Genomic DNA, 23343 nt, shown 5'->3' on the forward strand with positions numbered 1-23343 from the left:
TTTTTCCTAAAAAAGTCATATTTGAAGTAGGTTACTTAATTGTCTATTTGCATAATTTAATTTGTCCTAAAATGTACAGTTCTTATTTGTATTTTACCATCCATGAATTCAGCACATATATTAGAGTTAATGACTTGTGATAGGTGACTTAAAAGCTTTTTTTCCTTAAGAATTAAATAAAGTGAGGATGTGTCTTAATACTGATAGCATCTTTTATGCTTAATTATTATCATTCCAAATTGTGTGTGTAATTTATAACATGAAGCAAACTGTTATCACTACTAGTTTTCACTTCTACTAACAACCAGTGTGAAGTCCCCAAATGTCAAAAATTCAAGTATTACCTTCTTCCCTATTTGTAGTTCTAAGAGCCTTTAAGCCATAGAAGAAATACCTAACCAGTTTCACTTGTAGGCTTTTTAACTGTTGGTTCTACATATGAAGTACAACTCTTGCCCTTAATATTTGTCTTACCATTCCTGATTAACTCTAAGTTCAATTAGTCATTCCAACAGAAAACAAAATTTTCATATTGCATTAATGTAATACCTAGTAAAGGATTCAGACATCTTTCTTATGATATGAGGATCTCCATCAGATTGGAGCTTATCAGTTATAATTTTGTTGCTCTTTAGACTCATTATTTATAGCTACAGTAAACTAAAATATTCACTTCTGCTCAAACTTCCTACAGTTTAATATATACACCCAACTTCTGTCTTTTAGGATCCTCATTTATATTTAGGCATTTACAGTAAGAAACAATTGCCAGTTTTTCTTTGATGAATAAAACTGCATCTTTGGGGTAGAAATTTTGGCATATAGGTAAGATTCCACTCGGGATACCTGCATCCCATAATAAAGTACCTGGTTTCTAGTTCTGGATCTGCTCCTGATTTCAGCTTTCTTTTAATGACTACTCTGGGAGGCAGCAGACACTGGCTCAAGTAATTTGGTTTCTGCCACCCACGTGGGAAACTCAATTGAGTTTAGGCCCCTGGCTTTGACCTGGCCCAGGCCTCCTGGCTGCAGGCATCTCAGGAGTGAACTAACAAGTGCACGTGGAAGATTCTCTCTTTCTCTCCCTCTCTCCCTTTCTCACTCTCCCTCTCTCTCTTTCTCACTCTCCCTCTTGCTCTCTCTGCCTTTCACAAAGAAAAGGGTCACTCATATTAAATAAAACTTGTAACCTAAGCTTCTGTTTTATAGAGCAAATTTGGAGCTAAATAGTCAAGCATAACAGGGTATGTAATTCACTGGGGTGTAAGCAAGTTAGCAGACCGGCAAGTTACACAGCGTATATAATGAAACATCATACACTCACAGAATCTCTTGGACTTAATCCTAAAATTTTTGCAAAAATGAAGATAAACTTTACCATCCAAAGATAAAGCCACTCTATGACATAAAAATTGGAAGGCCAGCACTGTAGTATAGAAGGTTAAGCCTCCACCTGCAGTGCCAGAATCCCTTATGGGCACCGGTTCGAGTCCCAGCTGGTCTACTTCAGATCCAGCTCTCTGCTAATGCACCTGGGAAAGCAGCAGAAGATGGGCCAAGTCCATGGGCCCCTACACCCACATAGGAGACCCAGAAGGTCCTGGCTCCTGACATCCACCTGGGTAGCCCCTAGTTATTGCAGCTATTTGGGAACTGAACCAGTGGATGAAAGATTCATTCATTCTCTCTCTCTCTCTCTCCCCCCCCCCCTTCTCTATCTGTATCTCTGGCTTTCAAATAAATAAATCTTTAAAAAGTATATACATATATATATATGCACATATATTTCCTTGGTGATTAACCAAGATTTTATAATGTAACTTACTTAGAAATTATCCATTATTCAAATATTTTATGGATTAATCAAATTTATTATTAATGCTAGGTCGAATGATTAATCAGCTAGGATGTATGTTTATGCTAACACTACAACTTAATGTTTATATCAAGAGTTTTTTTTCAGATCTGTAGTTCAATTTAGTTATATCTTTTTACATTTTCAGAATTTTAAACGTATGGGAAAAGTTGTTCCCTTATCTATTAAGTAAAACCAGGATAAGAAATTTGCAAATTCCATATTAGTTAATATCTCCATGGGAAAACCAACCTAAATCTTAAAAAATAAGATGTTGATACAGTGTGGAAACACATGTAAAACTCTAGTTTTTTATTTGAAATATAATTCATATGCCACAAAATTTACTATTTTAATGTACACAATTCATTTTTAGGGTGTTTATAAAGTTATATAATCATCATCACTATGTAATTCCAGAATATCTCATCATACCCAAACGGATACTTGTACCCATTAGCAGTCATCTCAATGCTTTAGCCACTCAATGCTAGGATAACACAAGTCTACACTGTCTTTCTTTGGATTTGACTAATAAGAGCATTTAAATGGAATCATACAGTCTACAGGCTTTTGTATCTCACTTCTTTCACATAACATATAATATTTTCAATTTCATCTATTTTACATCATCATTTGGTATTTCATTCCTTTTTGTGGTTGATAATTTCACATTGTGTGTGTGTGCAACATTTTGATTATCCATTCAAGAGTTGATGAGTATTTGAGTTTATAGTTTTGACTAATGAATAAGGTTGATATGAACAGCCATGTATGTGTTTGTATAGAAAAGTCTTCAATTATCTTGAGTGTAAAAGGTCAATTTAAGTAAAGTCAGACAAAAAGTGTCTCTGAAGAATAGTGATCTTTATTTGGGAATATCAGAGCATTGCATTGGAAATACACATGCCATTGTAAACCATGAGCATATTCAAAGAGTTTGAGGCAAGAGAACATTTTTAAATGTTAAATGAGTAGTGTTATATAAGATACTTTGAAATTGCATAAGATACTTTGAAATAAATTCTTTACCACAAGGATTAATAATGCCACAAGAGTGGCACCAGTCCAAAATTGAACAGATGCTTTGCAGATAACCCCAAAGAAGTATTTTTTTGTATAAGTTTGAAGTAGCCTTTGTGGAAGGTTGTGATTCTGTGAGTAGTTCTTACTATCATGGATCCATACATAATATGTCCTCCTTCATAAATGCTTCTCTCTCCCTCTCCCACCCCCACCCACCCACCCACCCTTCCTCTCTCTCTCTCTCTCTCTCTCTCTCTCTTTCTCTCTCTCTCTACACACACACACACACACATTTAAAGAGCTTGGCAAAAAATGACTCCATTCTTATTTTGATAACATTCACAATACCAAAGAATGGTATTGCTGAATAATATGCTACCTCTATCTAACTTTTTAATTGAATTTCTTCTCATGTAGTAGTTCTTAAGTTTAACTATATTTAACTTAACTGCCAAAATGTTTTCCAAAGCAGCTGTGTCTTTTTCTATTCCCACCAACAATGTTGAGGATTCCAGTTTCTCCAGATTCTTGTTAATATGTCTTTTTTTTATTATTTCCATAATAGTGCATGTAAAATGGAATCCACTTGTGGTTTTCATAAGCTGTTTTTAAGTAAAAATTATCAAACCACTTTGACATCTCCAAGGATTCACTTTATAGGTTTAGATTGCTCTTTTAAGGTTTTCCTGAGTTTTTATTAGTTTCTTGAAAATGGATTTTTCTTAAAAGACTAGCATATTCAAAGCACTGGTTTAGTTTCTTTAATCCCTGGAAATGTTTATTTAACTGTTAGGATTGTATAAACATGTACTAATTTGTATAGATTGCTAAAATGGGAGATTTATTAATTTAAGAACCTTTGGTACCAAATGTCTACTTAGTTATCTCTACAGCAAACACAAAGTAGAAGAATTGTATCATCAATTGAAAAGACTACATTTCAGCTGGCGCTGCAGCTCACTAGGCTAATCCTCCGCCTACAGCACTGGCACCCCAGGTTCTAGTCCCGGTTGGGGCGCCGGATTCTGTCCTAGTTGCTCCTCTTCCAGTCCAGCCCTCTGCTGTGGCCCGGGAATGCAGTGGAGGATGGCCCAAATCCTTGGGCCCTGCACCAGCATGGGAGACCAGGAGGAAGCACCTGGCTCCTGGCTTCGGATTGGCGCAGCACGCTGGCCACTATCCATTTGGGGGTGAACCAATGGAAGGAAGACATCTCTCTCTCTCTCTCACTGTCTAACTCTGCCTGTCAAAAAAAAAAAAAAAAAAAAAAAAAAAAAACACAAGACAGGGGGCTGAGACCCAGAGCCTACCCTCAGTGCTGGCCTGGGGTCAGGGCCTATTTAAAAAAAAAAAAAAAGTAAAGAAAAGACTACATTTTAGTAAAGAGAACTAGTAACTCGAATTTTACCATTCACCAATAGGGCTAAAATTACATGGACCAAACCCAGACTTTGAAAGGCTGTTCTTCTTTCCATATGCACAAGACGTTTTGTCATTGTACACTTTTAGTAGCATACAAACAGACATGCAGAAAGACTAACAAACCAGATTTTTTGTCATCTGCCACTCCGAAATACTTCACCAATTAGAATAAGTGCAAATGTTCTTTGATGTTTTAGTTTCCTATGTGTGAAGTTGGAGGCTTATGAGATGGTTTGTCTTCATCTCCCCATCCCCCATATATCTTTGAAGACTGCCATCCAACATATTTTACCAGAGATATATTCCCTGCCATTGCTTCACCTACTTTGGAATGTATTTTTAGTCACAAGCACAGAAAAATTAGTGCAGTCTTTTGCAGAAACCAGCACCAGAAACAATCAAAACAAAAACAAAACATGCATGGAAGGTAGTGAAAGAAACAAAAATAGAAGACTGTTCTGAAACCTCGAGATTAACTCTAGAAGCCAGGCAAAGGCATCTTTGTATGTAAGCCCATGAAGCACCCTACTTGGCTTAGCCAACACAGTTTAATTGGCACAAGTGGGGAAGCATTTGGACATCTTTGGTGAGATTTCTGAGACTATGAGAATTTGATTCTTGAAATATAACTATCAGAAAAATATAAATTTAATTGTTGGGTCATATGGAAGCAACATTGTTAAAATTTTAATCAAGTCATTATAGCAAAATCCAAAAGGATCATAGGCTGATTCCCAGGATATTCTGAGAAACTCATGTATTATATGCACTCATATACATGTTTAGTCATTAGGCAAAAAAAAAAAAAATAGAAGATTACCTAAACTCAAAATTGGATAATATGTTCTAGGTCTATAAAACCATGGCCTGTTGGGTTATTCTCTCTAGTAGATAGTAATCATTTGCCATTTATCAGTTTTCTTCAAATTAACATCTAATCTCACAGAGCTATAAAATGTAAATAATAAGTCAAAATCTTACATTTGCCATGTAGCCAAATGACCCTTACGTGGGCATGTTAGGTAATGCTCAACCATGGCACTAAAAGTTAAGTTTTTAAAAAAGTAAGTATCATTGGTCTTGAATCCAAGTTAGAGCTCTTTATTCTTTCTCTGAAGCAGTCATTTACTCTAAGATTGAGTTGATGGATGACAGGTGTGTCAGATGACAGTCAGATATATTCATTTGGAGTTCAGAGCTTAGTACAAAGTGAAGAAAAACAATTGGAATCTGCAGAGTATTAGATAGGATGCAGAGTGTTAGATAGGATGTATAGCTTGAGACCAGGTGAGACATCTAGGTTAATATTTTCATATGGAAGAATATAGGTTAAAGGGCTGGGCACTGAAGATCTCAAACATTTAGTGATGAAAGAGGATCAAGGTCCTGCCAATAAAGGAAAATCGTGTGAAGAAAGCATTTTAAGTCCAAGAGAATCAAATGATTCTTCAAATGCATGACATGTTGGGAGGTCCAAAGGAAAGGATTTAGAAGTAACAGGATTTTGCTGCATAAACTCATTGGTGACTTTGTTAAAAGCAGTTTAGGGAAGTGGTAGGGAGAGATCCTGATTAAAAATTGTTCAGAAAAGCATAGGAGAGGATGTCTAGATAACTGCTCAGGGAAATTTTTCAGCAAAAAGCCAAGCTGGTGGAAAAGGGATGATCAAAGAAAAAATTTGCTTTTTTTTTTTCCCTTGATGTTTACAGGTAGATCATATCAAAGACCTTCTGTATGGGGTAGATCACTTCTTTACTACATATAATTCATTCATCAAGGGGAAGGGTACTGTAGCAAATTTAGTGATGCATGGGTGCATGCTGATCTAAACTATCAGAATCATAACCAGTGCAAAATAGAAAAGGAAGGCTTGGAGACAACCTCATGCTGCTGGAGACCCTGGAAAGCTTTCTAAAACACTACTCTTGAGATACATCTCAGAGAATTGAGGCACACATAAATTATAGGAATAGTTTTTCATGTGACTCTCTGTGTTAATGGCATTGATTTAAGCTGTGCCTAGTAAATATCATGGCCAGGTGTTGGTGCTGTGGTTTTCACATATGTGTAGCAGTAGCACTACTGCTCAATTGATCTTTTCCCCTGAAAAATGGCCTGGATTATTTCAAAATAAATTAGATTTAGAATTTCAGTTATGCTGACCTGTAATTTATGGATGCATATATGTTTTTACTTTGTAAATATAGTTCATTTACCCCCAAAATGCAAGGCAGACGGATGGGGACTTCAGGAAGAGCCATCACGAAGAGCACCAGTGTAAGCGGAGAGATGTACACACTGGAGCATAATGATGGCAGCCAGTCAGACACAGCCGTGGGTACAGTTGGAGCAGGTGGAAAGAAACGGAGATCCAGCCTCAGTGCCAAAGTGGTTGCCATAGTATCTCGAAGGAGTAGGAGTACATCCCAACTCAGCCAAACAGGTGAGTGAAGTGAATGCAACTTAGACATCTTAAGGTTTTGCTGGAGAGACAAGAGTTTATCATCATGCTATGGCTTGTAAGGGGATTATAGCATGTGTTTGATTATTCTTCACAAAGAAAATTTATCTATCTGTCTCTAAAAATCTGTTAAATGTACTCATGGTTTTTTTTGTGTGTATCTTGCTTAAGGAATTATTTGTTTAACTGTAAAGTGGTCAGTTATTTTCCTATAAATCAAAAATGATAACATATGCAAGGAAATGCAAAGAAATATTAGACTTCCAAATTGACTTACATGTGTAAAAGCAACAGGATTCTCCTTTTCAAAATGTTCCATGATTCAATAACTCATAATTTAGGCAATGGTTATTTCTTTTTTATATGAAAGAAGGTCAGTTGTGCAACTTGAAATATAGTCTTCAGGCTACTGTGTGAATATGATAATTGAATTGTACTCGTTATAGTTTAAAGTAAAGACTCAGCAGTGGTTTTTTACTTTAGGAATATGGGTCAGTGGATTTATACAAAGAATGATGTTTTAATACAAGTTTGTGTTTCAAATATTTTTTTCATAAATCTTAAAAGCTTTATATACTAAAGGGATGGGTATGAGGAGATATATGTATATATATATATATGCAGAAAGGAGAATGGCTACTTTTGTATTGTAAAAGTAAATAGAACACTACTGAAAATTACATAATATGATATTTGATCAGACATTAGATAATTCCAAAGCTTTGTGAAACCAAGGTAAGTGAAATATTGAATCTATTTAAATTGTCAGCACTTGTTTCTCTGCTTATAACCATTGGTTCCATTTTCTATTCCTTAAAAGCAAGATTTTATTATCATAAAATTTCCTTTTACCAAAAAGCTTTCATAAATTCCTCTTTATAACCCACTCAGTATTCTGGAAAGCACTGTTTTCAGTTATGCATTCTGCTAGATATATGAGTATTGATAAACATATTACAAGTAGGAAATTTTGAGCCATTCAGAAAATGAACAGGTGCATACAGCTATTTATCTGAACAGTTTTGTCTTAAAAACATGAGATTAGAATAAACCTACATTAGCTAGCATTCCTGAGATAGATCTGCCTCTTTGCCGTCATACAATTTGAGCATTTTACTGTGAAGGAAAATAATTTGTCTCTCTTAGGGTCAGGTTTCTTTACAGTAGTAGGAGGCATTTTCACTCACTGTTTTTTTTTTTTTTTTCTTTATGGTAGTATTTGTTTTGATGTAACTGTGCTTTTATGGTATGGGGTGTAGAGAAGGTATTGATGACTAGACTCCGAAATACTTCACCAATTAGAATAAGTGCAAATGTTCTTTGATGTTTTAGTTTCCTATGTGAGAAGTTGGAGGCTTATGAGATGGTTTGTCTTCATCTCCCCGTCCCCCAACTTTTGCTTCCCCTCTGGTTAGGGGCCTCTCTCTAATGCAGTAGTAGAATAGAATGAAGTTTATTACAATAACGCATAGCATAGAAGAACTGTACTTGTAACGTAGCTTTGTAAGTAATAAATTCTAATGATTATTGTGGAAACATTCAGCCCCTTCACTTGTTAATTGATTTTCAAATAATATCTAAGTTTTCAAAAGTTCATTGTTAATAACTTCTAGAGAATACCTTACTTTTAGAGAATAAATTGCAATGTACAGGTGCAAAAAGGACACTGGATTATAAAGCTATGGTAGAAAAGTAATTCTACCGCAAATGACTCTACAAATGTACGTCGACTTCTCTTAGGACTCACTTGACTATAATAATTATGTATAATGGTGGGTTAAACTAGATTTCTTCCTGTGAACATTCCAGGTGTAAAATTTTGTGTCTCTTTCTACTTCATTATCTTACCTTTCATTTGATAATCTATCCTTAGATGCTGTAGTTTTTATTTTTCTGGGTAAATGACAAATGTTGATGGTCCTTAGTTATCATTCCTCTTTAATGCATAGGGTGATTTTCTACCTCTTGTATCTTCCACTAGTGATTGTTTTCTTCCACAATGATTGTATTGTGTTGCTTCTGTAGAGATTTCACCAAAATTCACATTCTCTTATCCTAAGAATTCTCATTTTTTTATTGCTCCAACTTGTTCATATGAAATCCAATCTGTGTTTCCAGATTCTTCTCACTCAAGAAATAGTCCTTAATTTTTAATCTCCTCAGAGAAAATTCTGCTTGGGTGCCCCACTTTAAACAAACTTGGTGTTTCTATATCTCTCAATTTCCAACCCTTCCAGTTTTTATACATGTAAAGATGTAGAATAGTTTTATCTTTTTAAATTTTTTCCTAAACTCTTCTCCAGGTTCATCACCTCATAACAGCTATCTGGTATGTATCCCATTTTAATAAATACCATTATAATTTATTTTAATATTTTCATTGTGAAACAAAACCCTTAATCTTGGGTTGGTGAGGCATTTAGGGGGCACTCCAAGTGAACAGATAATTATGACATACTTTGTAATGATATTGATTGATCAAATATATGGAGACGACAAACAGAATTATCTATATATTAAGACTAGCAGGAATAATAATTTGATAGAATTAAAAAGGAAAGAATGATCCAACATGGGAATTGGGATACATGGCAGACTCATAGAATGACAAATGCACTAAACAGCACTGTGGCCTCAGAATCCACCCTTAAGGTATTTAGATCTTACTAAAAAGCCCATGAGAGTATCTCAGGCATAGAAAGCCAAGACACTGTGGCAAAAAAAATGACCTAAATGAAAGATCTCTGCGAGTGAAATCCCAGTGGAAAGAAGGGGCCATCAAAGGAGGTACCCACTAGGCTAATCCTCCGCCTTGCGGCGCTGGCACACCAGGTTCTAGTCCCGGTCCGGGCACTGATCCTGTCCCGGTTGCCCCTCTTCCAGGCCAGCTCTCTGCTATGGCCAGGGAGTGCAGTGGAGGATGGCCCAAGTCCTTGGGCCCTGCACCCCATGGGAGACCAGGATAAGCACCTGGCTCCTGCCATCGGATCAGTGCGGTGCGCCGGCTGCAGCGCGCCTACCGCGGCGGCCATTGGAGGGTGAACCAACGGCAAAAGGAAGACCTTTCTCTCTGTCTCTCTCTCACTGTCCACTCTGCCTGTCAAAAATAAAAAAAAAAAAAAAAGAAGGAGGTACCTTTCTCTGAAGAGAGGAGAGAACTTCCACTTTGATTATGGCCTTGTCTAAATAAGGTCGGAGTTGTGGACACAAGAGGCTTCCATAGCCTTGGCAGCTCATGACAAAAGCCTTGGGTGATTACTGACATCATAAATAAGAGTGTCAATTGTTAAATCAACAACAGGAGTCACTGTGCACTTGCTTCCCATGTAGGACTTCTGTCCTTAATGTGTTGTACTATGAGATTTAACTGTAAAACTAGTCTTCAAACAGTACTTTATACTTTGTGTGCCTGTGTGGGTGTAAACTGTTGAAATCTTTACTTAGTATAGATTTTATGTATATAAAGATACTTTTATGTATATAAAGATAATTAAAAATGAATCTTAATAAAGAATGAATGGGAGAGAGAATAGGAGATGGGATAGTTTGCGGGTGGGAGGGTGGTTATGGGGGAAGAACCACTATAGTCCAAAAGTTGTACTTTTGAAATTTATATTTATTAAATAAAGGTTTTCTAGTAAAAAAAAAAGACTAGCAGAGTATCCTAAGGAATGGAACTGATGTATTTAATATAAATGTTTAATTATGCTTAATGTTTAAAAAAAGACTTTAAGGGCTTCTCTCTTAGGACGCTTCTTTGAAACTCACCTTAAGACTCCCTGACTGTCATTATAGATGACAGATAATTAGGAAAAGGAAAAGCATTTATAAAGAAAATATAACTCTTTTTTATGATAAACTAAAAGCATATCATTTTCTATGTTTGTTTTTATAGCCACAAGTATACTCAAATGAGTATATTTGATTCCTGTTGAAGTCTTGTAAAATTTATTTCAAAAGATGACTAGCTTAGTAAATTAAATGTGTAATTCATATGAAGATACTTTACAATGCTCATGGAAAATGGAATTTAAAGATATGTTTATTTTGGTCTAATTTTTTAAAATTATTTTCATTTTATTTGAACAGGGAGAGTCAGAGACAGAGATCCATCTTCCATCTGCCAGTTCTCCCCCTAAATGTCCACAACATCTAGGACAGAGCCAAACTGAAGGCAGGATCTAGGACCTCAGTTCAGGACTTCCATGTGGATAGTAGGGACCCAAGCACTTGAGTCCTCACCTGCTGCCTGCCAGGGTCTGCATTAGCAGGAAGCAAGAGTTAAACGCAGAGTGGGGACTCGAAGTCAGGCAGTGCCTTAAAACCATTGCAAAAATGTACACCCCTAAAAATTTTTTATTTATAAATAATAGTAACTTTTAAATCACTATTATTATACTGTCTCTTCATACCAAAAATAGAATAACTTTTTTAAAAAACTTATTTATTTATTTGAAAATCAGAGCTACACAGAGAGAGAAGGAGAGGCAGAGAGAGAGAGAGGTCATCCATCCTTTGTTTCATTCCCCAATTGGCCGCAACATCCGGAGATGCACCAACCCGAAGGCGGGAGCCAGAAGCCTCCTCTGGGTCTCCCACGTGGGTGCAGGGGCCCAAGGACTTGGGCCATCCTCTAGTGCTTTTCCCAGGCCACAGCAGAGAGCTGGATTGGAAGTGGAGCAGCCGGGACTCAAACCAGTGCTCATATGAGATGTCGGCATTGCAGGATATGGCCCTATTCACTGTGCCACAGCGCTGGCCCCTAGAATGACTTTTTTTTTTTAAACTTTTATTTAATGAATATAAATTTCCAAAGTACAGCTTATGGATTACAATGGCTTCCCCCCACCCCCTAACTTCCCTCCCACCCGCAACCCTCCCCTTTCCTGCTCCCTCTCCCCTTCCATTCACATCAAGATTCATTTTCAATTCTCTTTATATACAGAAGCTCAGTTTAGTATATAGTAAGTAAAGATTTCAACAGTTTGCCCCCACATAGCAACACAAAGTGAAAAAATACTGTTGGAGTACTAGTTATAGCATTAAATAAGAGTGTACAGCACATTAAAGACAGAGATCCTACATGATATTTTTAAAAAATTGATTAATTTTGTATGCAATTTCCAGTTTAACACCAGGTTTTTTTTTTCATTTCCAATTATCTTTATATACAGAAGATTAAATATACAATATTTTTTTTTTTACTAGGAGAGTGACGAACAAGTAAGGTTTATCAATAATGAATCTGGGTGCTGCTACATCAGCCAATCTGGCTTGTCGCTAAAATCCTATTGAAAAAGCAGTAGCTAAGTTAGATTAAGAAGGTATAATGCAGGAAAGGGAAATTTCAAGGAAAAAATTCCCTGACACAAAAATATTTTGTAATCAAAAGAAGCTCTAAGTAAACTTAGGTCTGGGCTTTAGAAAGTGAAAAAGTTGGGGCCAGCATTGTGGTGTAGCAGGTAAAGCTGCTGCCTACAGTGCCAGAATCCGATGTGAGCGCTGTAAGTCACGGCTGCTTCACTTCCAATCCAGCTCCCTGCTGATGTGCTTGGGAAAGCAGCAGAGGATGTATCTGGGAAGGCAGCAGAGGTCAGCCCAAGTACTTGGGCACCTGCATCCATGTGGGAGACCCAGAAGAAGCTCCTGGCTCCTGGCTTCGGATTGGCCCAGCCCTGGCCAGGGCAGCCATTTGGGGAGTGAACCAGTGGATAAAAGATCTCTATCAGTCTCTCCCTCTCTTTCTTTCTGTAATTCCATATTTCAAAGAAATAATAATAATAAAAGAAATGAAAAGAATTTTTTGTTTTTATAAAGATTTATTTTTATATTTGAAAGTCAGAGCTTCAGCTAGACCAGAAACAGCAGCAGGGACAAGAACCAGCACCCAGAGAGGATGGTGGTGTTGCAGGCTGTGGTCCCACCTGCCACAACACAATGCCAGCCCCCAAAAATTTTATTCTATGTTTGTTTAGTTGCACAACCTTTGCATGCAATATGAATTTTTCCCCTGCTGCTTTACTAACTTTGGGATATCCTCCACTGGTGATAAACAAACAAAGGCATTAATGGGAAGGGAACACAAATCTGACATATCATCCCTACATACACTCTTGAAATTATGGTAACCAGTGTCATAAAAAATAAGTACTCATGAGCCTAAATGAATATAATGAATAGTATATCTAGATTTCTGGAGTTCTTTCCATGCACTTTTCATTTATATATGTGGGTGGGTGCATAGTATTTCACTCCTTTGTTGGGCACAACAAGGCAATGAGGTATTATTATTATTCCTTTTGAAGCTGAAGAAACATGGAGAAATGAGCTAACTTGCTCAAGGTCCTATAATAAGAGATTAAGCCTAAATTTAAATCCAGACTATCTGGTGCCAGAGCACATATCCACTGTGCTAGAAAGAAGAGTTTGAAAAAAAAAATATTCAGTGTACATCTATGTGCTTAGTGTGTGCTGTACACCATTTCAGGCACAAGGCTAACAGCTGGGAACAAAGGGATGGATGAGATACTGTCCCTGCCCTCGAGGCTATTACAATGCAATAATATAAAAAGCACATACAACAGTATAAAGGTTACATGTAGATATTCCAGCTATATATGTGGGAAGAGGGACAGAGGGATCGCAGAAAAACACGATGCACTCATGACATGGACAAGGATAAATAGGAAAATCCCAACGACTTAAAAATGATCCACGCACCCTCAGAAAAGAAGGATCAGAACCGATATATTTTTAAGACATCTTTCAGTCACGGTAAGCTCCTTACATAGTCTCCTCCTTAGGTGTACAGCTGGGTGCTGGGAGCAGGACATAGGCCCTTACGGGCCCCAGCCCATTGCTGGTGGAAACATTCAACAAAGCCTTCTTTTCTCCTCCTGGAACTTTTAGCATTATCTATTTTAAAGTTGAGGCATTTACAGAAGGCTTAAGTGACTGCCTCCTGACTGCCTCTGGTTTTCTACAAATTGGTGAGGCAAGGAGTAATAAAATAGTTTTGTGAAAAAGAGAAGAATGAAGACTGGGAGAAAAATACAAACGTGTAAACCAACAAATTAATCCCAGTCCATGAGCACAGTTTGACTATGTTGAAAATGGGTTTATAAAAAAGGTTGGGGTCAGTCTTCAGTCTTTGGTATCCCTCTGAAAGACCTTGCTCACTATCTGATAGGGAACTTGTACTAAGAGAGACACCTCCTCTGAGCTCCTGGGAGCTTAAAGCGGAAGCAAGTGCAGAACTTCGGTGAAGTGCCTGGAAGCAAGATGGGTGGGGCCTGGTATGGCAGACTGTGAGCCAGAGGAATGGAAATGAGTGAACTTACTCAGGAAGAGGGACGAACTGAAGGTGGGCTCACCAAAAGTCAAAGTAAAATCGAATATAGAAGTACTGTACATATGTAGATCTAAATGTTCATTGCTGGCTACTTTTTTTTTAAATTGATATCTTACATGCATAAAGGGAAGACATTAGGATTTATTGTCATAAGAAATTTGTTACAATAATACAAATCCTTACTCTTTCTGTAACCTAGAGAAAATATGGAGTATAATACATTTTTCACTCTATAAAGTGCAGTTACATTCCATAGATGTAAAATTTGTTTTAGTCCCTGCCTCCTGCCCCTACAAAAGGCTTTAAATGGTTCTCCCTGATTGATTAAATGCTCTAGAAACTCTTTTTGTATGTTCAAAGGAATTTTCTTGATTTCAGTTAATGTATGTATTTCATTGATTTTAATAAAATTCCTACCAAAAAATTAAAAGAAGTAAATTTAGGACCAACCAATGAAGAAAGATGGAAAAATAGGAAGATGGGGGAGGGGTGAAAGGATGTTACTTCTTTTGGATGTTCTCCCAAAGAAGAGGAGAAACTGGGTCCCAAGTGCAGCAAGAAGTTTAAAGTGTGGCTGGTTAATCCTACAGAAAGATCAAAGAGGCAAAGAACTATAGACCTTTGGATATGGTGACTGAAAACTTACTCCAGACCTTAAATTTGGATAGACCAGTGAGGAAGTGGTAAGGTTACAGCCTAGCACAGGATTCAGCATGGTCTAGAGCCCATCCCACTGTCTGTTTTGTCAGTTTGCCTCAGCCCCCTCCTCTAATCCTCCCCTTGTCCACCTCAGCTTGAGTTGCTCCTTGGAATTGGGATAGGGCTCTTGACATGAATGTGAGGAGGGACTAGCACAGGAGATGCTACAACTGCAGGTGCCCCTGGGGTGGTTCTGAAGAGTCTACTAGGAGGTGGAATGAGGCTTCCCCCAGTATCCCTAAAGATTGTTCAGATGAATGGGTTGGGGTTCGGAAGATCTTGTGAGCTTCCCTTCAAGAAGCTTAGCATGAGGAAGAGAAGAGTTCGTCTGTGAGAATTCTTCTTTCTTTGATTCTACCGAAATTTATTAAGCATTTTTCATGTATTACACTCTGTAATTGAGGGAGTAGTAGGAGTAGGGATTTGAGTGTCTCAGAATAAAGGAAATCTAAGCATTTTTCTTGGATGGAATGTGAAAAGACAGATTGAAGAGCTAATACAAAGAATTCTGATTAATGGGGCCAAGTTCCAGAGAACAGAGAAGTTAATTCAATGACACCTGTTTATTCTTAGGGTAAGGAAAGGATGCTTCTTTCCCTGAGTTTGGTTTTTATTTTTATTTTTTCTAAAAAGAGGAAATGGTTGAAATGAAAGGAATAATCCATTGGGAAATTTGAAAATCTGAGGAAGCCTGAGACACTGGTCCTTGATCTTCTCAGGGCAAATGAGGTTATTTGCAGATGGCGAAAGTGAGGAGCCAGGGTGAAGAACATTGTCGGAAGTTAGTTGGCAGGAGTGAAATTACTGCTGCACAGCACTGACATTCTGGCTGATTTTGAATTATTTAAATCATCCAAAAAGTAACATTTAAGGAACGTTCATCGGCCATCAAGGCCACCCTTGCAGGCGTCTAGTTCACTTTAATGTTCTCTGTTCTCCAAGACGGTCATCCTCTGCTTTTGTTCGTCCTCACGACGAACCGTTTCTGAGATCACCATAAAATTCTTTGAGATCATGTTGTCAACGATATTTAAGACTCTGAGCCTGTTTAAAATCTGCCTGGATCTGGCTTCTTGAATTCCTTTTAGAAGCTTACCTACCGTTGGCTTGCATTTACTGTTTAATTTAACCCTTTCTGGATTCTCCTTTTGGGGGAAAATTGAAGTTCTATGCCCTTTTCCTACCTATTAATATTATCTCTTTCCAGGGCAATGGGCAAATCCTTTTCCTGTTCTTATTCTGAATATGGCTCTAAGAACTTTTTTTTTTTTCATTTGTGCTGGCAGTTTATCTCTATGAAATTAAACAATTATTTCATTATCATCAAAGGTATGAAGCAGTTCAGGAGGCTGATAGTGGAACCTAAAACTATAGTTTATTATAAGATAATATAAAAAGACGTGTTTTAAGAAATTTGAGGTAGATTTATAGGCATTCTGTTTGAAATGTTAGTAAGAGTTTACAAATGTCCAAGGCATGTCACTTACTCTTCATGATGAAATAATAGGTAGAAACTAACAAAATTGTCACTTCATGTCAAGATAAAATTATAACTTTAATTCACTTACTTCTCAAAGGAGAATGCTTGAATAATCTAATTTCCTCATGCATAGGCCTTATTCTAAAAATCTCTGGAGCCAGCACTGTGGCATAGTAGGTTAAGCCTCTACCTGCAGTGCCAGCACCCCATTTGGGTGCCTGTTTCAGTCCTCACTGCTCCACTTCTGATCCAGCTCCCTGCTAATGGCCTGGGAAAGCAGTGGAAGATGGTCCAAGTGCTTGGGCCCCTGCACTCATGTGGGAGACTAAGAAGCTCCTGGCTCCTGGCTTTTCTACCGGCCCAGCTCCAGCCTTTGCAGCCATCTGAAGAATGAACCAGCAGATAGACGACCTCTGTCTCTCTCTGTGTCTCCCTCTCTCTGTCTGTAACTCTGCCTCCCAAGTAAATAAATAAATATTTTTTTAAAAAATTCTCAATGTTGGCCGGCGCCGCGGCTCAATAGGCAAATCCTCTGCCTGCGGTGCCGGCACACCAGGTTCTATTCCTGGTCGAGGCGCTGGATTCTGTCCTGGTTCCTCCTCTTCCAGTCCAGCTCTCTGCTGTGGCCTGGGAAGGCAGTGGAGGATGGCCCAAGTGCTTGGGCCCTGCACCCGCATGGGAAACCAGGAGAAGCTCCTGGCTCCTGGCTTGCAGAGCGCCAGCCACAATGGCCATTGGAGGGTGAACCAACGGAAAAGGAAGACCTTTCTCCCTGTCTCTCTCTCTCACTGTCCACTCTGCCTGTCAAAAACATAAATAAATAAATAAAAATTTAAAAAAACTTTTCAACATATGCAGACAATAATTATACCAAGAAGGTATCCAAAGCATTAAGTTCTCTTCCACTAATCCTTATCCAGTTTTCTTTCTAAAACTCACACAGGCAAAGCAAATCATAAAATAAATTAAGTGAGCACCTGTCTGGAGAGAATGCTTTATTAATCTTGGAAAATAAATGTTCTATCAGTCCTAGCACCATTTTTCCTCCTCCCAACCAATCAAGTTTACCAAAAATATTCTCTGTACATTAAAGCTAGCACTGGCCTGTGAAGGCTGTCTACATTTTCTTTCACAAACGTTAGTTTATAGTTACAAGGAAGGGAAGTGTCTTTAAGAGTCTAAGAAATGTTTGGGGTTTTTATTGTTGTTGTTTTGGCTGTGGTGATTATTAGAAATGGAAGACAAAAATGCCAACAACGGGTATGAGTTCCCCCAAAATTCAGAAACAAAGCTTCTGCGAAACAAAATCTCGCTTAAAATCTAAATTCCTTACCCATGCTACATTTATTTGATTCATTTAATGGCATAAGAAAAACATTCTGCGGAACATAATGTTTCATGTTCTTTGTTTCCTGAACACAAAATCGTGCTGCCAGAAATGATTCTGAAGTCTGCAAAACCATCAAATGAATGTAAGCATGGGTTCTTTTATTTACTGTTGCTGTCTGGCTTAGGAATTCACTACTGTTAATAGAGACTCAATTCAGCTATAGTAACTCATCTTCTCAAGGGATGCCCTAATAAGGATTAGTATTTTCAAACATACTTAAGCTGCTCTATTTTTGCTGTTTTCCTTGCTCTGGACTATAAGTTTTAAGTTTATCTAAGGTGTGGATATACATTTAAGTTGATTTGGTAGAAAAATGCTGATTTGGATGAAATTAACATTTATATTATTTTGTATTTCAAGATTTGGTGGGGAAAATAGTTTATTAAATATCTTCAACTCATTATACTTAGAGTCAAATACTTACACATAGTGATAGTTATTTTTAACTGTACTGAATTAAATTTTTAAACATGAGATGAATTTCATAATGAGTATCATTAAATATTTTAGGGATCTGAAGTTGTAATAAGAAATTTTTCTCATTATTTGTAAGTAGATGACCAATTTTAACGCATCCTCATTTAATACAAAGTGATTTTAAATAGAGATTGCTGTTTTATCTTATTAATGTGTTTCACATTTTTAAACACAGAAATGCAAAACAGTAGATATATAAAACTCCAAAATATCATCATAAACTATAAATTAAGTGTAAAAATATTAGTGCAATATTGGCTAATCTTTTTGCATTTTATTAATATTGGTAATACTATTAAAACCATTAGCAATAATAGCTGTGATTTATTGAGCAATTACTACATACCAGCCATCATTCTAATTGCTTTCTCTGTATTAGTTTCTCTAATAACACAGGGTGTTATTAGTATTCCAATTTTATGGCTTCTATGACTTTTCTGAAGCCATGCAATTCTTAGAAATTGGAGTTCATATTCTCAGCCACTTCACTATAATGTCATTCAAGTGTATACACATATAAAAAGATAGTATTTTTTTAAAATAATATATTTATTTGAGAGATAGAGTTACAGATGGAGAGGGAGGGAAAGACAGAGAGAAAGGTCTTCATCTGCTGGTTCACTAACCAAATGGCAGCAAGGGCTGGAACTGGGCCCATCTGAAGCCAGGAGCCAGGAACTTCTTCCCCATCTCCGACGTGGGTGCAGGGGCACTCTTCTACTGCTTTCCCAGGCCATAGCAGGAGCTGGATCAGAAGAGGAGCAGACGGGACACAAACCGGTGTCCATTAAGGATGCTGGCGCTGCAGGTGGAAGATTTTAGCCTACTGTGCCACAGCGGTGGCCCCAAAGATAGCATTTTTATACAACTTTTAAAACAAGCATAGTTTTTATACTATTTAATTTTGTTCTATAATCTTGCCTCTTTTTCTTTTTTCACTTTGAAAAAAAAAAAGTGTGTTTAAGAAGACCACTTAGACCACCACTGCAGTAGGCTTATATCCAGGAAGATTTGGAACAAACTGGGTAGGTTCTGGGAGATTATTTCCTAGAATAAACAGTCCTTTGTCCCTAAGAGAGTGTGGGCCATAGGCAGGAGGGGAATGCCAGAGATAAGGGTGTGTGATTTGCCACTTACTGGAAGAGAGATTCCTGGGAAAGGACTGTATTTGTTAATTCTGGCCATATTGAGCTCGGAGCATCCATTGGGAAGATTCTTTATACAATTTGTGCATGATCAGTATATAAAAGGCAATTGAAATCAATGAAATTGCTTACGAAGGGCGGAATGTAAGGAACAAGAAAAAGAGACTTTGGAAGGAAGAAAAATGCTGGAGGCCTTTTAAGCCTCAGTTTCTCCAACCATAACATGGAATAATAATTGGTACACACTGCAGAGGAATGTTGTGAGGATTGCATGAAAACTTTTGTAAGCATTTTTATCTGTTCATTAGGTGTAAAGTTAATGGATTACAAATTCTTCAGTTCTAACACTTGAGTTATAGGTCAATAGTTCTCCAAGTAAAGCTGTCAAGCGCAAGCCCACCTTTGAGAATCTGGTACAGTTGATCAGCCCTGGCCTCAGTAAATTACTCCTACTCTGATACCCACTTTGTGCACACACTTGAAAGGGTTTATAGAAATATGTGCATCCCAAAACAGGATACACTCAAAGACAGTAATCTAAGTTAACTCTTTTTACTAATTCCCTCCCTGAGTCCTGTTAAGCAAAACCATTATGATATTAGGTCAGGGGTCGGAAACTGTGGTTCAAAGCCAATTTTTTTATGGCCATGATTAAGAATGATTTTTTTTTTGACAGATAGAATTAGACAGTGAGAGAGAGAAACAGAAAGAAAGGTCTTCCTTCCATTGGTTCACCCCCCAAATGGCCGCCACGGCCAGAGCTATGCTGATCCAAAGCCAGGAGCCAGGTGCTTCCTCTTGGTCTCCCACGCAGGTGCAGGTGCCCAAGCACTTGGGCCATCCTCCACTGCCTTCCCTGGGCCACAGTAGAGAACTGGACTGGAAGAGGAGCAACCAGGACTAGAACCTGGCACCCATATGGGATGCCGGCACCGCAGGATTAACCAAGTAAGCCAGGGTGCCAGCAAGAATGATTTTTGTTGTTGTTTTTTTTTTTTTTAATGGTTGAGAAAATGCAAATGAGAATAATGTTTTATGACATGAAAATTCTGTTAAATTCAATTTTGATGTTCATAAATATAGTTTTATTGAAAGGTGGCCATGTCTTAGACATCTACATTTTGTCCAAGGCTGCTTTTGTGTTGCAAGCATAAAGTGGCCCATGAAGCCCAGTATAGCTCACTGTCTGGTCCTTTCAAAAGAAAGTTTTAGAACCTCTCCTGTACACCCAGAACATAGTTGCTGAACTACAAAAGGAGACCTTAGTTAAAATATGTATGTTTCTGTCATTGTTCTCTGCTTCTCAGATCAGGAGTTAATTTACCCTTCTAAGATCCCACTTTCCTGCCATAATTACATTTATACCATGTGCCTATGAATACCGTCTCTCATTAGATAGAGTCTTTCTCCATAATGAAGACTTATGCCCCAATGGTATGGCTCTTCAGATTTCAACTTTGCCTTGAAACCAATCCCTGACTTAGCTGCTTACATAAAGTAGTAAAAGAACTTCCCTCAATCTTGATTTTCCTAGTTGGGAGATCAGGGACAATTATTATATTATATGATGATTATTATATCTCTAGGACTCAGCACAGTGCCTGAGCTAGGCATACAAAAATTTGCCTCAATGAAAGAAACTTTCAAAGAATTTTCTGTGTTCCATCACATTCTTCATAAGTTACTCATTCCTCCTCTCACTCCAGTGTGAATTCTCTCCAGTTCCCCCAAACTATACATATTGTGATAACAGAAAATCCACAGGCATGAATTTACTGGGTAGACTTTAACTTTCAGTGTAGGTCACAGATATTGTGGATAAGTAAGACCAATCAGATATGTGTGACAGAAAAAAATATTGATAGGCAACATCTGCTTTTTATTTGGCATGAGTAATGATTCTTGTTTTCCATCTCTCAAATGTGTAACTTCATTTCTTGCCATGCTCTAGCTGAGCTTACCTTCCTCTCAGGTTCACAAAACACACCTTAAAGCATGTTTCTTTGCATCTTTGCAGATACTAATCCTTCCACCTGGAAATTTCTTAATCTGTCATCCTGTTAAAACCCTTCTTTTCTTCAAGCTCTGTCCAAATTTCAGTTCTCCCCCCAGAGCCAAAATTAAATCTTTTATTCCATGCAAGACTACTTTGGTACTCAGATGGTACTGCTTAAATACTTAACTGCTTCAGAAGTATCTGTAAAGATCCTATCGCAAGGTGAATCCAAAGGCACTCAAGGGTAGTAACCATAAATGAGGTATTTTTTTGGTCTTGCATAAAAGTGCCTTTAATAGGTTGAAGAATCTCAACAACCACGTATCTGGTGAGTATGTGTGATGTTTGCTCAGTCAGAAAATCATGAACACATGCTAGGTAATTCATTGATTGCATCATGGAATTTCATTTAGCATTGTGATATGCTGTTCTTAGTGCATAAATTTTAAAAGCAGTTTTCCTGAGTGCTGAGTTTTGTTATTCCTAGGAGATGAATATATCTTTTAAAGTTATTTTTTTTATTAAACTTTTATTTAATGAATATAAATTTCCAAAGTATAGCTTATGGGTTACAATGGCTTCCCCCCTCCCATAACTTCCCTCCCGCCCGAAACCCTCCCCTTTCCCGCTCCCTCTCCCCTTCCATTCATGTAAAGATTCATTTTCAATTCTCTTTATATACAGAAGATCAGTTTAGTATATATTAGGTAAAGATTTCAACATTTTGCCCACATAGCAACGTAAAGTGAATAAACTACCATTGGATTACTAATTATAGCATTAAATAGCAATGTACAGCACATTTAAGACAGAGATCCTACATAATTTTTTTTTCAAATTAATTAATTTTCTATGCCATTTCCATTTTAACACCAGGTTTTTTTTTTTTTTTTCATTTCCAATTCTCTTTATGTACAGAAGATCAATTCGGTATATAATTAGTAAAGACCTCATCAGTTTGTGCCCACACAGAAACACATAGTATAAAAATACTGTTTCAGTACTAGTTATAGCATCACTTGGCTTTAGACGACACATTAGGGACAGATCCCACATGGGGTGTTAGTACACAGTGACTCCTGTTGCTGATTTAACAATTTGACACTCCTGTTCATGGCGTCAGTAATCTCCCTAGGCTCTAGTCATGAGTTGCCAGGGCTATGGAAGCCTTTAGGGTTCGCTGACTTTGATCTTATTCCGATAGGGTCATAGTCAAAGTGGAGGTTCTCTCCTCCCTTCGGAGAAGGGTACCTCCTTCTTTGATTGCCCCGTTCTTTCCACTGGGATCTCACTCACAGAGATCTTTCATTTAGGTCTTTTTTTTTTTTTTTTTTCCATGATATCTTGGCTTTCCATGCCTGCTATACTCTCATGGGCTCTTCCGCCAGATCCGAATGCCTTGAGGGCTGATTCTGAGGCCAGAGTGTTGTTTAAGACATCTGCCATTCTATGAGTCTGCTGTGTATCCCGGTTCCCATGTTGGATCTTTCTCTCCCTTTTTGATTCTATCAGTTAGTATTAGCAGTTACTTGTCTTGTTTGTGTGATCTCTTTGACTCTTAGACCTATCAGAGCTATCAATTGTGAGCTGATATTGATCACTTGGACTAGTGCGATGGCATTGGTACATGCCACCTGGATGGGATTGTGTTGGAATCCCCTGGCACATTTCTGACTACACCATTTGCGGCCAGTCCGATTGAGCACGTTCCAAATTGTTCATCTCCTCCCTCTCTTTTTCCACTCTTAGATTTAACAGGGATCACTTTTCAGTTAAAATTTAAACACCTAAGGATAATTGTGTGTTAATTACTGAGTTCAACCAATAGTACTAGAACAACAACAACAAATACTAAAAAGGATAAAGTATTACATTGTACATCTAAAGTCAGGACAGGAGCTGATCAGTTCATTGTTGTTTATAGCGTCCATTTCACTTAACAGGTTTCCCCTTTGGCGCTTTTAAAGTTATTTTTAATAGGTAAAATAAATTTGCTTATTATTTCTCTGCCTCTTTTCCCTCTCCCTCCACCTCCCTCCTC

At 37.6% G+C, this 23343-nt stretch overlaps 1 protein-coding gene across 6 annotated transcripts in view; it reads left to right on the plus strand.

Moving 5' to 3' along the window:
• RIMS1 (regulating synaptic membrane exocytosis 1) overlaps positions 1-23343 on the plus strand; it is a 534165-nt gene that overhangs the window by 448642 nt on the left and 62180 nt on the right. For 4 of the 6 annotated variants that reach the window (XM_062186349.1, XM_062186350.1, XM_062186351.1 and 1 more), the window contains one exon: positions 6511-6746. The exons of the other annotated variants lie outside the window; for them this stretch is intronic. In XM_062186349.1, coding sequence (XP_062042333.1) covers positions 6511-6746 — 236 coding nt within the window. The remainder of the gene's footprint in view (positions 1-6510; positions 6747-23343) is intronic. 6 annotated transcript variants of the gene reach the window in all.

This window comes from Lepus europaeus, chromosome 3 (assembly GCF_033115175.1).
Source record: "Lepus europaeus isolate LE1 chromosome 3, mLepTim1.pri, whole genome shotgun sequence".
NCBI lineage: Eukaryota > Metazoa > Chordata > Mammalia > Lagomorpha > Leporidae > Lepus > Lepus europaeus.